The sequence below is a fragment of the Coturnix japonica genome, chromosome 5 (assembly GCF_001577835.2).
Source record: "Coturnix japonica isolate 7356 chromosome 5, Coturnix japonica 2.1, whole genome shotgun sequence".
NCBI lineage: Eukaryota > Metazoa > Chordata > Aves > Galliformes > Phasianidae > Coturnix > Coturnix japonica.
In genome coordinates this window covers 16,051,471-16,064,131 of record NC_029520.1, presented here as the reverse complement: position 1 = coordinate 16,064,131, position 12,661 = coordinate 16,051,471, and the positions used below count along the sequence as shown (strand labels likewise).

General features: G+C 35.5%; 1 protein-coding gene across 2 annotated transcripts in view; it reads right to left on the bottom strand.

Annotated features, from left to right (window-relative positions):
- OTOG (otogelin) overlaps nt 1-12,661 on the bottom strand; it is an 84,564-nt gene that overhangs the window by 53,413 nt on the left and 18,490 nt on the right. For both annotated transcript variants that reach the window (XM_015864149.2, XM_032445043.1), the window contains exons 16-23: nt 12,088-12,220; nt 11,024-11,201; nt 9,344-9,468; nt 8,365-8,577; nt 6,785-6,950; nt 6,343-6,417; nt 5,039-5,082; nt 4,267-4,420 (exon numbers count right to left, since the gene is read on the bottom strand). In XM_015864149.2, the coding sequence (XP_015719635.1) occupies nt 4,267-4,420; nt 5,039-5,082; nt 6,343-6,417; nt 6,785-6,950; nt 8,365-8,577; nt 9,344-9,468; nt 11,024-11,201; nt 12,088-12,220 (1,088 nt within the window). The remainder of the gene's footprint in view (nt 1-4,266; nt 4,421-5,038; nt 5,083-6,342; nt 6,418-6,784; nt 6,951-8,364; nt 8,578-9,343; nt 9,469-11,023; nt 11,202-12,087; nt 12,221-12,661) is intronic.

The window sequence follows — 12,661 nt, the reverse complement described above, 5'->3', positions numbered from 1 at the left end:
GACAAAGGAATCAGTCAAATGACATGCAACTGCTGTAAATCTGAACTCTTGATAGGCTACATCAGTAATTTCAGCTCCTGCAGGTCCAGCTGTTCTGTCTGCATACAGGATCCATTTGACTCAACATAAAAATCTGAAGTAACATGATACGTACCATGTTAGTTACACAGTAAGAAAATTTCTTAAAGCTCACAAAATCTAAAACTATCCTTGTTTTTGCACTGCAAGCTTTGAAATGTATATGTATTGAAGAATTAACAAAATATTAATACTGGGTTGATAATCTTTTTTCTTTTTCCAAATGAGTTTGTATGGAATTACAGTACATTTCTGTAATAGTACAAAGTTTTTACCAGTTTCCTTGTGTTTCTATAGCTTTCTGAAGAAAATAGATTAAGCCTTTCTGTTATTTAGCACTGCAATTTCAGCAAGACACTGCACCAAGGACAACAGATAAGAGATATGAGACATCTTTACAGAATGATATATTTTTTTTCCCCCTTGGCAACCTGGAGCAAAGATCTAGTCATTGCACTCAGCGAAGAACTTCCTTATTTACTCATGTTAATGAATTACTCCTTTGTAAACTGACTGAGATGCTTCTTCCGTGTGGTTATTTCAGATGGGAAATTACAACTCCTTAACTCTTAACGGGTATGTGCAGACATCAGCAAAAATCCTACATTAAACTGAAAAACCGATATGTTAACCCAGGGTACGTGACATGTTCTTTGTAATCCATACTTATTACAAGCATTGTGCCACCTGAAGACAATCAGCTAGAAGACAAATTCCCACTGGCTTAAAGCTCAGAACTGAAGAGAGCACATTCAGACACAAAGAACATCACACTGTCAAGGCAATATTAAATGTAGTTCTTTTTCCTCAGAGTGGCTAAAACAGGTGATAACAGCTTTCTCTCTTGTGAAGCCAAACAAGTGGATAGATTTCAGTGATCTAAGAATTCACTCCAAATACATTACAGGCCCTGCACTGTTCCCCTTTGAAGTATCAAACATTTTTCTTGACACCTATACTTTACCATCCAGCTCACAATGAACTGCAAAGATACAAGGATAGCTATTGCATTTCATTGTGCTTAACCAATATTCAGTTTCATTACTGTTTTAGTTTTGTTCATTCATACAAACACATACTTAAATATTGGCGGTAACATTATCATTAGGATAAATGTGTCCTGTGAGCAAATCTGCTGCTTTTGCAAAGCCTACAGATCTGAAGCAGAATAATAAAGTCTCCTACAACCTCTACCAGAGCAGTTATTAAATGTTTGTGAATCACCAGCTTTTACCCTTGTTTTCTTAATTGTCTGGGGAGCTTTTGAAAGCACACCCATTCCTTTCTCTGTCATACTTTAGCAATAATATTAAATAACTTTGCCAACTACCTGGCATTTTGAATAATGTCTGAGTGGTTTTATAGTACTATTTGTGTGCCCCTCTGACTACCAACTCCTTTAACTGAGACACATGCACTCCTATTTCATCTTTTAACAGTAGAATCCCTGCACTCACTTAAAAACAAAAAACAAACAAACAAAAAAAACACGACAGCATACTACCAGTGCTACACAGCGTGGTGCACAAAAAAATAAAACTCATAGAAAAGCAGCATCGACTTAAATACAAAAGGTAGGAAAGAGTAAGAAAAATAACGAAGTGGAATGGTTAAGGTTCTTCTAGGCTCCCATACTCTGCAACCTCTTTTGTAGACTCCTCCCTCTTCCTCTGCATTTCCTCCAGCCCTCCCAAGAGTCTTCTGAATATTTGGCTTACCCAACTGCTTCTGCCTCCTCCCAAACCCCCATAAAAGCAAAACCTAATTCCTGTTTTGGAAGAATACTGCAACATTGGAGCTGAATAAGAACTTTTTCAGTTTCAAGAAAGCATTCCAAGAACATAATTAAGCTCCTTACATGTTATTTGATGCAGTACATCACCTTAGAAACACAGCCATAAATCAGATATACTTTTTGAGAAAAATTGATTCAATATTTCTTCATTACAATTACAGTTTTTTTCTGCCTCTAGTTCACTGCATTTTTAAAGCTCCATTTCATGAGAGCAAGCAAAGGAAAAAGGAACAGACCTAACAAAAGCTGTTCTAATCTAATGAGAGGTTAAGTGCAGTACTGCCCAAGTTCATCAAACAGGAGAGTATTCTCTGGCATAGTTAACAGATGCCTGCAGAGGCAGAGAACATCACAACCAGCCTGGGAAGTCTGTGTAATGCTACAACACTCATTCAAGAGAGAAAAAGTGAACATTCTATGTCTTAATGACTATAATACAGTTGCCAGCCCTCAGGTGTATGTAATTTTATAAATCATATACTCTTGAACCAAAAGAATTAAAACATGAATCAACTTTGCCACTTTTGGGAGTACCAATCACAAACCAAGTCTAGATAAATTCATGGTCACAAAGTTGGGGAAAGGAGAACTCATGATTTGTGGGGTTTTCTTTCCTGAAAATACAGAACAAAAAAAAAAAAAAACAAACAAAGAAACAAAAAAAAAAAGAGTAACAAAGTAACAGAAGTAGTGAATTAATGTTTGCATTTAGGAATAACAAGAACATGCAGCAGGTGAACTTCTAATGGTCGGGTTTTTTATCCTGGTAAGAAAATTAGAAGGAGGCATTTAAGATATCCAACTATCTATTAAGAAGTAATACTAGTAATTAAAACTTGCATATGAGGAAGAAGGAAAATTTCCATCACAGTAAATTTTACAGTCCAACTGAAGACTCAGTCTTCAAGTAAGGAAGACAAATCACCTGAATCATAGCAACACAGAAGCAGAAAATGCAATCCAAAGAGTGACCTTGCAATGTTGCAAGCTGTGTTGTGAACCAGGTATTACTTATTCTTCTGAAATGCAGTAAGGAAGAAGAAAAAGTTACTTACACAGTGATATGAGAAACACTGAGAAATAGACAAAGTGTTTAACTTAAAAAGCACAGTAGCTTCAAAAGTGTCAGCAAATCAGAACAGAGAATTATTACTATATGTATTTTAGGCAATTTAACATTCTTGGTTGCTCCTTAGCTAGAGGGAGACTGTATGATCATAATTTTTTACACTGTACAAACTGTAACTCAGACTGAGAACGATCTCCCACAAAGTATTTAGAGCACAGTTACTTGTCTCTGATCTATCCACTGTAGGCTGAAAACAGAGTCAAGTAACACCCGCAAAGGAAACCGCTACATTGCTACATTTCACTGTGATTTACTTACTTTGTTTTTAACTTCTATTTCATAGAAGTTGCACTAGAATGCACACTAAGAAAAAAAAAAAAAAAAAAAAGAAGAAGAAGAAAAAAGAAAAAAAAAGAAAAAGAAGAAAAAAAAGAAAAGAAAAAAACAACACTCTGCTGGAATTAGCTTCTTATATTTCTTAGTTTTGATATATTCATTCTGCACACTACTTTCCCCCCCATTTCTTTACCTAAAATCAACTACAAATAATAAAACACATTAAACTGGCCTAACTATTGACTGAGTCAGATTAGCTTAAGGGCAACAAATCAGATGAAACTGATGCAAAAATCTCAGAAGAGCATAAATCAAGGGGTGGAAACTAATGATTTCAGTTCAAGAACTGACGTTAAGATCAGAGAAATTCCACAGCTATTTTACTCTTGTAAAGCTGACAATGTGACTTCAGTTCTACCCTTCTCCAGTATGAACTGATTGTCTAGAAAGACACATAGAAACAAACTAAGGGTCATTTCTTACCTTATCAGTACAGACTAATACTTCTAATCCAAACCCTGGGCTTGAGGGCACTATTAACTACTTCAAGAACTGAGGGTGAAATCCTACACACAGACTAGCAAAAGTTAAACTTTTTACAGGAACTTTTGGCTTTATCTATTTCTTATTTTTGTCTTGAAAATGTTGAAAGTCTCTCCCTCTTGTAACCATTCAAATACAAGACCTTTGAGGTCAGCATATCTTGATGTGGCTTTTCTCTGCTTAAATGCAAGAACCAACTTGCTTCAGGATGCAATGGGAAAAGTTCATAATCCTAAAAGCCAGACATAGCAAAGAAGTAGATCATCACAAACTTCGTTCTCTTCCAAGTTCTTAGCCACATAATGCTGCTGAATGTAGCCACTGGGTTTGGACAGTATCAGTCAACTCAAGAACTCAAAGGAATGACATGGTACATCTTCAGTAGCGATAGCTACTCAATTTAGTTAAGCTAGTAAACCAAAATACAATAGAAAATGCTACTCACCCTGGTGGGCAGACACAACCTGAAACACAAGGAAGGTGAGCTGAGAAAGTGAGGTTTAGCAGTTGATTCTCACAAGTTCTCTCTCTGCTGAGCTCAGCATCAACCTTTGAATTGCTGCAGTTAATATAAATCTGCCCAAGTGGGCAACTGTGTGCTGGGGGGAAACAAATTGACAAATTAGTTCTCTACACTTCAAATTTTGTATCCAATAGAGGTCTGCAATACACTGTTTAAATAAAAGTACAAAGGTACTGACTCTATAACTTCTGACCAATCGTTCCTGCAGAGCATAGTTAATTTCCCAGTAGCTCTAGAAATATCCCACAAAATACTCAAATTAATACATACATTTTGTAAGGAGCATGACTTTCTCAGCAGTTAGTCAGGAAATAAAAAAGACCATAATACTTAAAATATACTGTAATAGAAAAAACATGTCATAGATTTTTTTTTTCCTTATGAGAAATAAAGTATTACTTTTTCATATCTCTTACTCAGAATTCATAGAGTGAAAGAAAATTAATTACAGTGTTCAAATCCTGCAATGACATTTTAAATGATAATGCTAGCCTCTGTTTTCCCTACTAAAGTTACTCTGTTTGTTAGGCACCTAAGATTTAAAACAATTTAGACAGTTGTCAGGGATTCCATCTAGCATATCATTCATTTCTACATTTAGCACCATCCTGTAACAAATACAAAATTTCACAGGGATTAGAGAGCACATATTGATTTGACTTCAAGTATATTCTTCCTGTACTGCTTCACTCACCAATTATGTTGTTATCACAATTCATGACTCCATTACTGCAATGGCTGGAATGAAGATAAAAGATATAATGAGAGCCAGGAAGGTGTCAGATATTGCTGCTTTCTGTTCAATAATGAAATATACAGTACAAATCAATTAAATTACTGCATAAGTATTTGTACTGAAAATTAGAACTATGATAAAAGCATATATTGTCAAAGTTTAATTAATAAACTCCAATCTTTTGCTTCCCATGTAACATAAGATGTAAAATAATCCCTACAAACAACAGCTGAATAGTACAAGTATTATTCTAAGAAGTACCTGGTTTGACACAAAAATATGTCCAGAAATATACCACTATATTTCTCCTAAAGACATCAGTGTGGGAATAGCAAAAACCAAGCCTTGTAAATAGGATGATCATCTAAGAAAATGTAGTAACAGAAGCAAAATAAAGCACTATCTTAAACACATAGTTACAGCAAGCCACTCTGCTCTGTCTATGCAATCTTATGAAAGCAAGCTATTGGGTTATGTTAAGAGTTTGACAATATGAGCAGCCACATGTTATCCCGCAGTTGCAGGTAAACTCCAGTGCTGAATACAGTACAAACATAAGCTATTAAGACTTTTTTGTACTAAACCAGGGTGACCTTTCCACAAGCAAAACACAGTTAAGAGTAGACTGATACTTCTTTCACCCATTCCTATCAAGAGACATTAACAAAGTATCCATCTGAAAATTCCAGCTAAAATGGTCTAGTGAGTTTGAAAAAATGTTAAGAAACTTGATAGCAACTGTCAAAACACTGCAAGCAAAAGTCATAACCAAATGGGAGACACAGATTTCTTATTTTGTCTTAAATCCCTGCTGCCAAATTCCAATAAAACTCCTCTGAAATCAAAAGAAAGATGATTTTCATGTACAGTCATTCCTTAAAAAAAAATAATAATAATAAAAAAATCAATTTTTGGACAACCACACCAACACATTCAACCAACTATTTAGCACAGTGTTTGGCACAATTAAATCAGAAAAAGCCAGGGCTTTCCAGTGTGCTGTGTGTTAGTATGGATCTATCTAATGACAGCAACTTTTCTGCACTTCAGCATAAAGAGGTGCAAGCACAGCAACCTGAAAACCTAAGTTCTAAAGAAGTTCCATACAAATATGCATAGAAACCAATGCAGGATTATCCTGTATGTTCACTATTAACAGCAACAATAAAAACAAGGTAGAATGAAAGATTTCCTAGTGTTTTCAGAACAGAGAGAGAGCATATTTTGTCAGATGAAAAAAAAAAAAATTTACTTTCTCTTACCATTTGCCCAAAGATGTGATGACATTGTCTCCAGGTGGATAGTCAATTCCTTGAAAATAACAGGGGCATTCATCTCTAGAGAAGAAGAAAATAAAAGTAACTGTGGTTACCTCAGAAACTGAAGACAGGAAAAAAAATAATAATTGCATTCGGTGTGAAATCAGCAACAAAGCAGAATCTTCATATAGCAATGGAGACCTTTTGTGTTTCTCATATGCCAGAAAAAGGCACTGTGTGACAATCAGCCTTGTCAGTGTCTGATGAATTTAAGTACTCAGACTATTTTTTATCAACACACAGTTTCTGTGTACTCCTAAGACCCTGCCATCTTTGAACATGCATGGTATCTACAGGCTTCATGTTTGTTAATGTTTCAATATATCATGTAAAGGTAGAGGTGTAAGACAGTGAGTGTGACTATCAGAACTGCAACTTTACCTACCTCACTACACATCTTTCAGTCTTGGAATTCAAGTATGTTCCAAAGGGACAAGCACAGCCTTCAACACAATCACTGCTGCATGTCTCTGGCACAGACAGTGCTTGGCAGGTTCTGCCACAGGTAGATACACAAGTACTGTACTCCTTTGTATCTTCACATGAAAGAGCTGTCCAAATGAAATAAACCTCTCAAATTACCATGCAAGAAACTCAAGTACCTCACAACAGTTTTCTGATAAACATCTCCATTCTTTCATTCCCAATTACATTAAATTCCACTAAAATTGCTATCTTGGCACTATGCTGTATAAACTACACAGATGTATACCCACATTAATAACAAATAAAATGAAGTCTGTGCAGTTAATCCAGATTTATACTCGGAAAACTGAACCGTTCAGATATTTTCTTCTAACTCCAAAACATGTGGCACTTCCACATGGCCTTTGGAAAACACACAGCATCTTAACAGAAATATTAGAAACTATACATGGAATGCGTGTACTTTGCAGCTGTTGCAAAACATCATCTTTCCTTATATATTCCATAAAGTTCAACTTAAAAAACAGATTTGAAGTGCTTGTTAAATTAGAAAGATTAATATTTTAAACCCTACAAGCATGACTTTTTACATATGCTCTAGTAAATCTCCACTTGCTTTTTTAAAAGCAAGAGAATATTAAATATTTTGAAACAGCTTTACTTAGTAACAGCAGGCACCACCATTTGTGCCACAGAATTTAATCAAGCTGGTTTTTTAAGGTACATATGCAGATAATCTGGCTTGAGATACTTCAGCAGGATGAACTTTCAGAAATCCTCTTTATTGTGCATTATGACTTGTATACCCATACGATGTGGTGAGTTACCCAATGTGGAATTTGTGGACGTTCTTTAGATAAGATTTTCAGCCTTGCTTATGGAGCCAAGCCTACTAACACAATACGGGTGTCAATTAAATGTTGTTTTCTGGATCCCTAACTCTAAAACTTTCAAAAATGCATGAAGACACCACAAAAAGTTTGTGTAAAATGAAGATTTAAGTAATGTTAACCACTTCTCTACAGGTGAAATAGTACAAATGAGATAACAGAAGTTAGATTTAGCTATCTCTATGGAACGTATGTTCTTCCATTCATCTTAACTGAAATATCAGTGATATTAACTGTATCTATGCCAGAAGTCTATTACGCATGTTTGTACTACTGACAGTAAGAACACAAGCTCTTGGAAATTGTCAAATAGAGTGGAAGTTGATGACGATCAAAATAAAATTGCTACACATAGAAACAACATTTTTCATCTCTGTCAAGGGCTCATTAAAAGAACTAGATTAACCTTATGTCTGTGAAGAAAGGAATAAATGTATTTACACAGCCCGTGAATAATAGTAACATAGGTATGAAAAGACATTCAAGTCACATTTTTCCTACTAAGAAATAGATCCTTGTTCTGAGTACTGTGATAGAACGACAATCAGAAAAATAACTAAATGAATATCGATTTTTAAGTGACAGAAATGGATTAATTCTCAAGTCCTCAAAGAGTAATTATTACGACTAGAAGTTCAAGACAACTCACCACAGTCTGGGACACTTCTTCTGAAATCTATTACTACTCCAAATCTTTTGCATAGATGAGCATAATGGGCCAGAGCAGAGCAAAAACAATTCTGTCCACATTTGCAAGTGTCTCTTCTGCACTGCTCAAAATAGGGAATGGGACTCAAATAAGGGTAGCATGGAGCAAAAAGGTCTTTCGTAAGGATGCTACAAGCTTCCGCTGCATAAGAGGCTACACAAATAACAGATTAAACACTTTCAGTGGGAGAGTTCAAAAAGAGTTTTAAAAAAATCTTTGCTATTGATCACAGTTAAATACTATTGCTAAATATATCTTACTATTTTTTATATCAACACAACTGTACTGAAGGATAGAAAAGTTAGGTACTCATCACTTAGAGCTTGTTCCTAAAACCATTTTAATGTATTTGGAAAAGTACAAAATTCAGACAGTGCCTGGGCAGTCATCCATCTTTGTTCATTGATGTAGGTTAGGTACAAGATAATAAACTCTATCCACTCCTTTACATACAAACAGAGGAGTATGTATTTCCACAGTTTAAGTCATACTCACTAACTATTTCAGTATTGTAAAGAAAACCTGTTTCACACACTTTTTCACACACTAGGTAAGGCTGCAACTACACTTAGAGCTGGAAGCTTGGAGTGACACTACCACAGAGGAAACGAGAGCATTAAGGAACTGCTAAACTCCAACACCCATCTTATTATCTTACTTTGGAACACATTTAATTAGTGGTCAAAAAATAAAAATGTTACTACTAGAAATAAAGTATTTCATGTGCTTATGCACATCCCAAAACGTACTTAAACAACACTCTATGTGGTTTTTTAGGGGACTGAGCTTAATAAATCTCACTACATTTTGTCAGTGGGGAGGACTGGTTTGTTTCATTTCTCTCATACAGTTAGGAAAACAGCACAGATGTAATAAGTAAAAATGTGTTTGTCTATAAAAATTGACCATCACTGCCCACCTGATTGTAGATGAATATCACACGGATCCACTTGTGAACTATCATGCATAAGAATGCATGCTGATGATGTTTTCCATGCATTTCCAAAGAGCTGTGGAGTGCTTTCAGTTACTCCAACTGGAGATCTTTTACAAAATACAAATCAGTCACAAAAGAGTGAATTTACAGAGTAATCTCAGTTCTACTAAATCCTTCAACAGAGCTAATTCAAGTTTCCCTTCCACTCACCCCTAAAGCACTAAACAGGTAAAGTTTCATATCTCTCTCTCTCTCTTTCCAGGCAAAAGCCCAGAAAAGAAAAAACTTACATGATCCAGGATTATTAGGTATTCTGTATGAAACAACAGATTTCCTTTCAGACCAAGTTCCATTTTCACAGGAGAGCAAGGAACATCGCTGTCCAGAAAGTCTGCACTCTCTTATTCATACTTCTGCCTCCCCAGTGATACTTGATCCTTTCTGATCTCTCCTCTGCCTATAATTTCACAACTGACCCTGAGTAGCTGACTTTTCTGGCTCCCAGTTCTCTGAAAGAATGAGCAGGGAATGGAAATCCAATGGGCCAGAGATATAAGTGCAAAAACAATTGGATCTCCATGAGTCTTCATTAAGAAGCACACCAGATATCCGTGAGGCTTCATTAAGAAGAGGTGCAGCAGAAAACAGAAGACAGATTTTGATCAAATCTGTTTTGATCAAATCAAATCTGATTTGACAAGTTAATTCTGTTAACTTGTTACAAGTTAACTCTGTTAGCAAGTAAAGTAACTCTGTTAACAAAGTAACATCATGTACAGATAATAATCAAAACTATGCTCTTAAACATCGTGTGTTGCACACTAGGTAAAAGACTGTATAGGCAAACAACTAGTAATACTTCTGGTGGATGCATTGCAAAAGACAGCAATGTCTGTGGAAATTCTTCTAACCTTAAAAGAATAAATTCTTTTTTTTTTTCCTCTTTTCTAATTATTTTTTAAAATACGGGAACTATTAGGTAAAGATTTGCTATTTTTCAATCAATTCTGACTCATATTCCTAACCTGAGACAGTAATTCTCCTGTTGTTTTGTTGTTGTTGTTGTTTGTTGTTTTTTTTTTATACTTATTTTTCCTTCATTAACCAAGCCTTCTGAAGTGTTCTAAAATCCCATTCCCCTTCCCCTCTTACATGAAGCTACTTCACCAACTGGAGGCCAATTATTTAGCCTAAATAGCCCGTTTACTCTGATGCTCAGGCAGCTCTGACCATCTTTCTCTGTAACACCACGAGTGAAGTTCAGGCAACAGCCAATTCCTATTGCTGACTTGCAGGCACTGAACAAAGGAGGCTTTATTGGCAAAAGCAGATTAGAACCTGAAGCAGAGAATAGGAGCTGAACAGACAAAGTATTGAGGGGAGGAATGAAGTCCCTTATATAGGCAAGCCCATCTTTTGGACAAATGTTCAGATAAAGTAGCCCTTAGTAATGGTATATATTTCACTGCGTTTTTACATTAAAATAATCTATGCAGAACTTGTTTTGAAATTCTGTATTTGAAGGACTGTTTCTGGCTGTGAACCAAAACCTACTATCCATCCCACTAACACTAAATCTTACAACATACTTTTTTTAATCCATCTATTTAGCTGAGTACACTTGATTCACCATTCTAATTGTAAATATTCATGTACTCATACAAAAAGTCATCCTCCATATTTCCGTTGAAGGTTCCACAAAGTCCAACAGTATCATCCTTCCACCGGTCATCAGCTTGAAGATAAAGCCTCAGTCCTTCTCTGTCATATAGTATTTGTAATCCAATGTGTGTCTTTACTTGAAGAAATACAGAGGAGAGTTTCCGTATTTCAAATAAATCTAGTGAATAAGAATAGAGATTGTTGAAGGGCAAAGAAAAAACACCTATAAGTTTAATTTTGCTTCTTGTCATTTCACTCTTTTTTTTATGGTCTTTTATATAAGTGACTGTTTTCCTGCTCCTGCCCTGTTGTCCCCAAACTCGATTTATTACATAAGGTTATTTTTCAAAAGGGGGGAAAAAAAATAAAATAAAAAAATTAATGACAGTCAAACTTAGCAATAACAAATCTAGAGTTCACCACAATATTCATACAGATTAACTAAAAGAGTACATCAATTTATAGACGTCAACACTGGAGATAGCATTTCTATTCACTTCTTTCAGTGAATCTATTTCTAGCAGTGGTAATGTTCTACCTGCGTTGAAGTCCCTTTTGGGAATTCCCAAACAGCCAAGTCCCCCCAGCCATCAAATGAACTCCTGGCTTGCCTATCACCCTCTCACTAAAGCTAACACTGACCCTCAGTCATGCATTCATATACAAAATATCTGCTAGTATTTTCACAGGGAGACATTTAAAGATCTCATTGAAGAAAAAAGAGAAATTATTCAGTCATTAATTAGACAATCATTTTCCCTTGGAATCTTACTAACCAGTTTCATGAATATGAAGGATGGTATTCAGGTATGTTGGGAATGTAACATACTTTATCTTAACATAAGAGGCACTAGCACATTACAGCTCCTAACATTAGAGCACAACATACACTAGCAGCTAAACTGTGAAGTATTTAATAAAAAAACGAACAGCACTAATATCAACAATCTATCACTTAGCATTAGCATGCTAACAATACTCATGATATCACAGCATACACATACAGCACTAAAGCACTGCTTCAGCACTTGATCAGCATTGTACACTCATTTATTGTTCCTTACCATCTGCATAAGGCAGGTTAATTTTGTACTTGTCATATATCAAAATATCTCCTGAATGAGTCAGAGTCACTTGCCTCTTGGGGTCCTGCTTAAGAATAATGCTGATTGATTGGATACATGACCCATCCTGGTTCTACAAAAGAGAATAATTTAAAAATACACTTGTTTTCAAGCAGGATGAATGTTATATAAGACTGCAAGTTAATAGGGAGAAATTGAAAATTATCAGCTTTATGTGGTTTCCTGGCAGACTGCACTTTAAAAAATGTACAACATAATTGTTAAAAACTATTTTTTTAATGATTTCAAATATATGTTAAGACACAACTCTACCACATTAACAGCTCAAAAGTGGGTTATGAAAAGAGAAATGTGAACAGCTCTTCCAAGGCTTACTACAAAGACATGTGCAATTCATGAGATTCACTGATCCAAAACGCACTGTGGCTGAGTTCCTGTACACAAAGAAAGCTGCATTATCCACACGGCAGGACACAAATCTGTTACTGAATTCTTTTCAGCTTCAAAAAGTGTTCCGATATACCCAGGTTCCCTTAAAGCATATTCAAGGTAC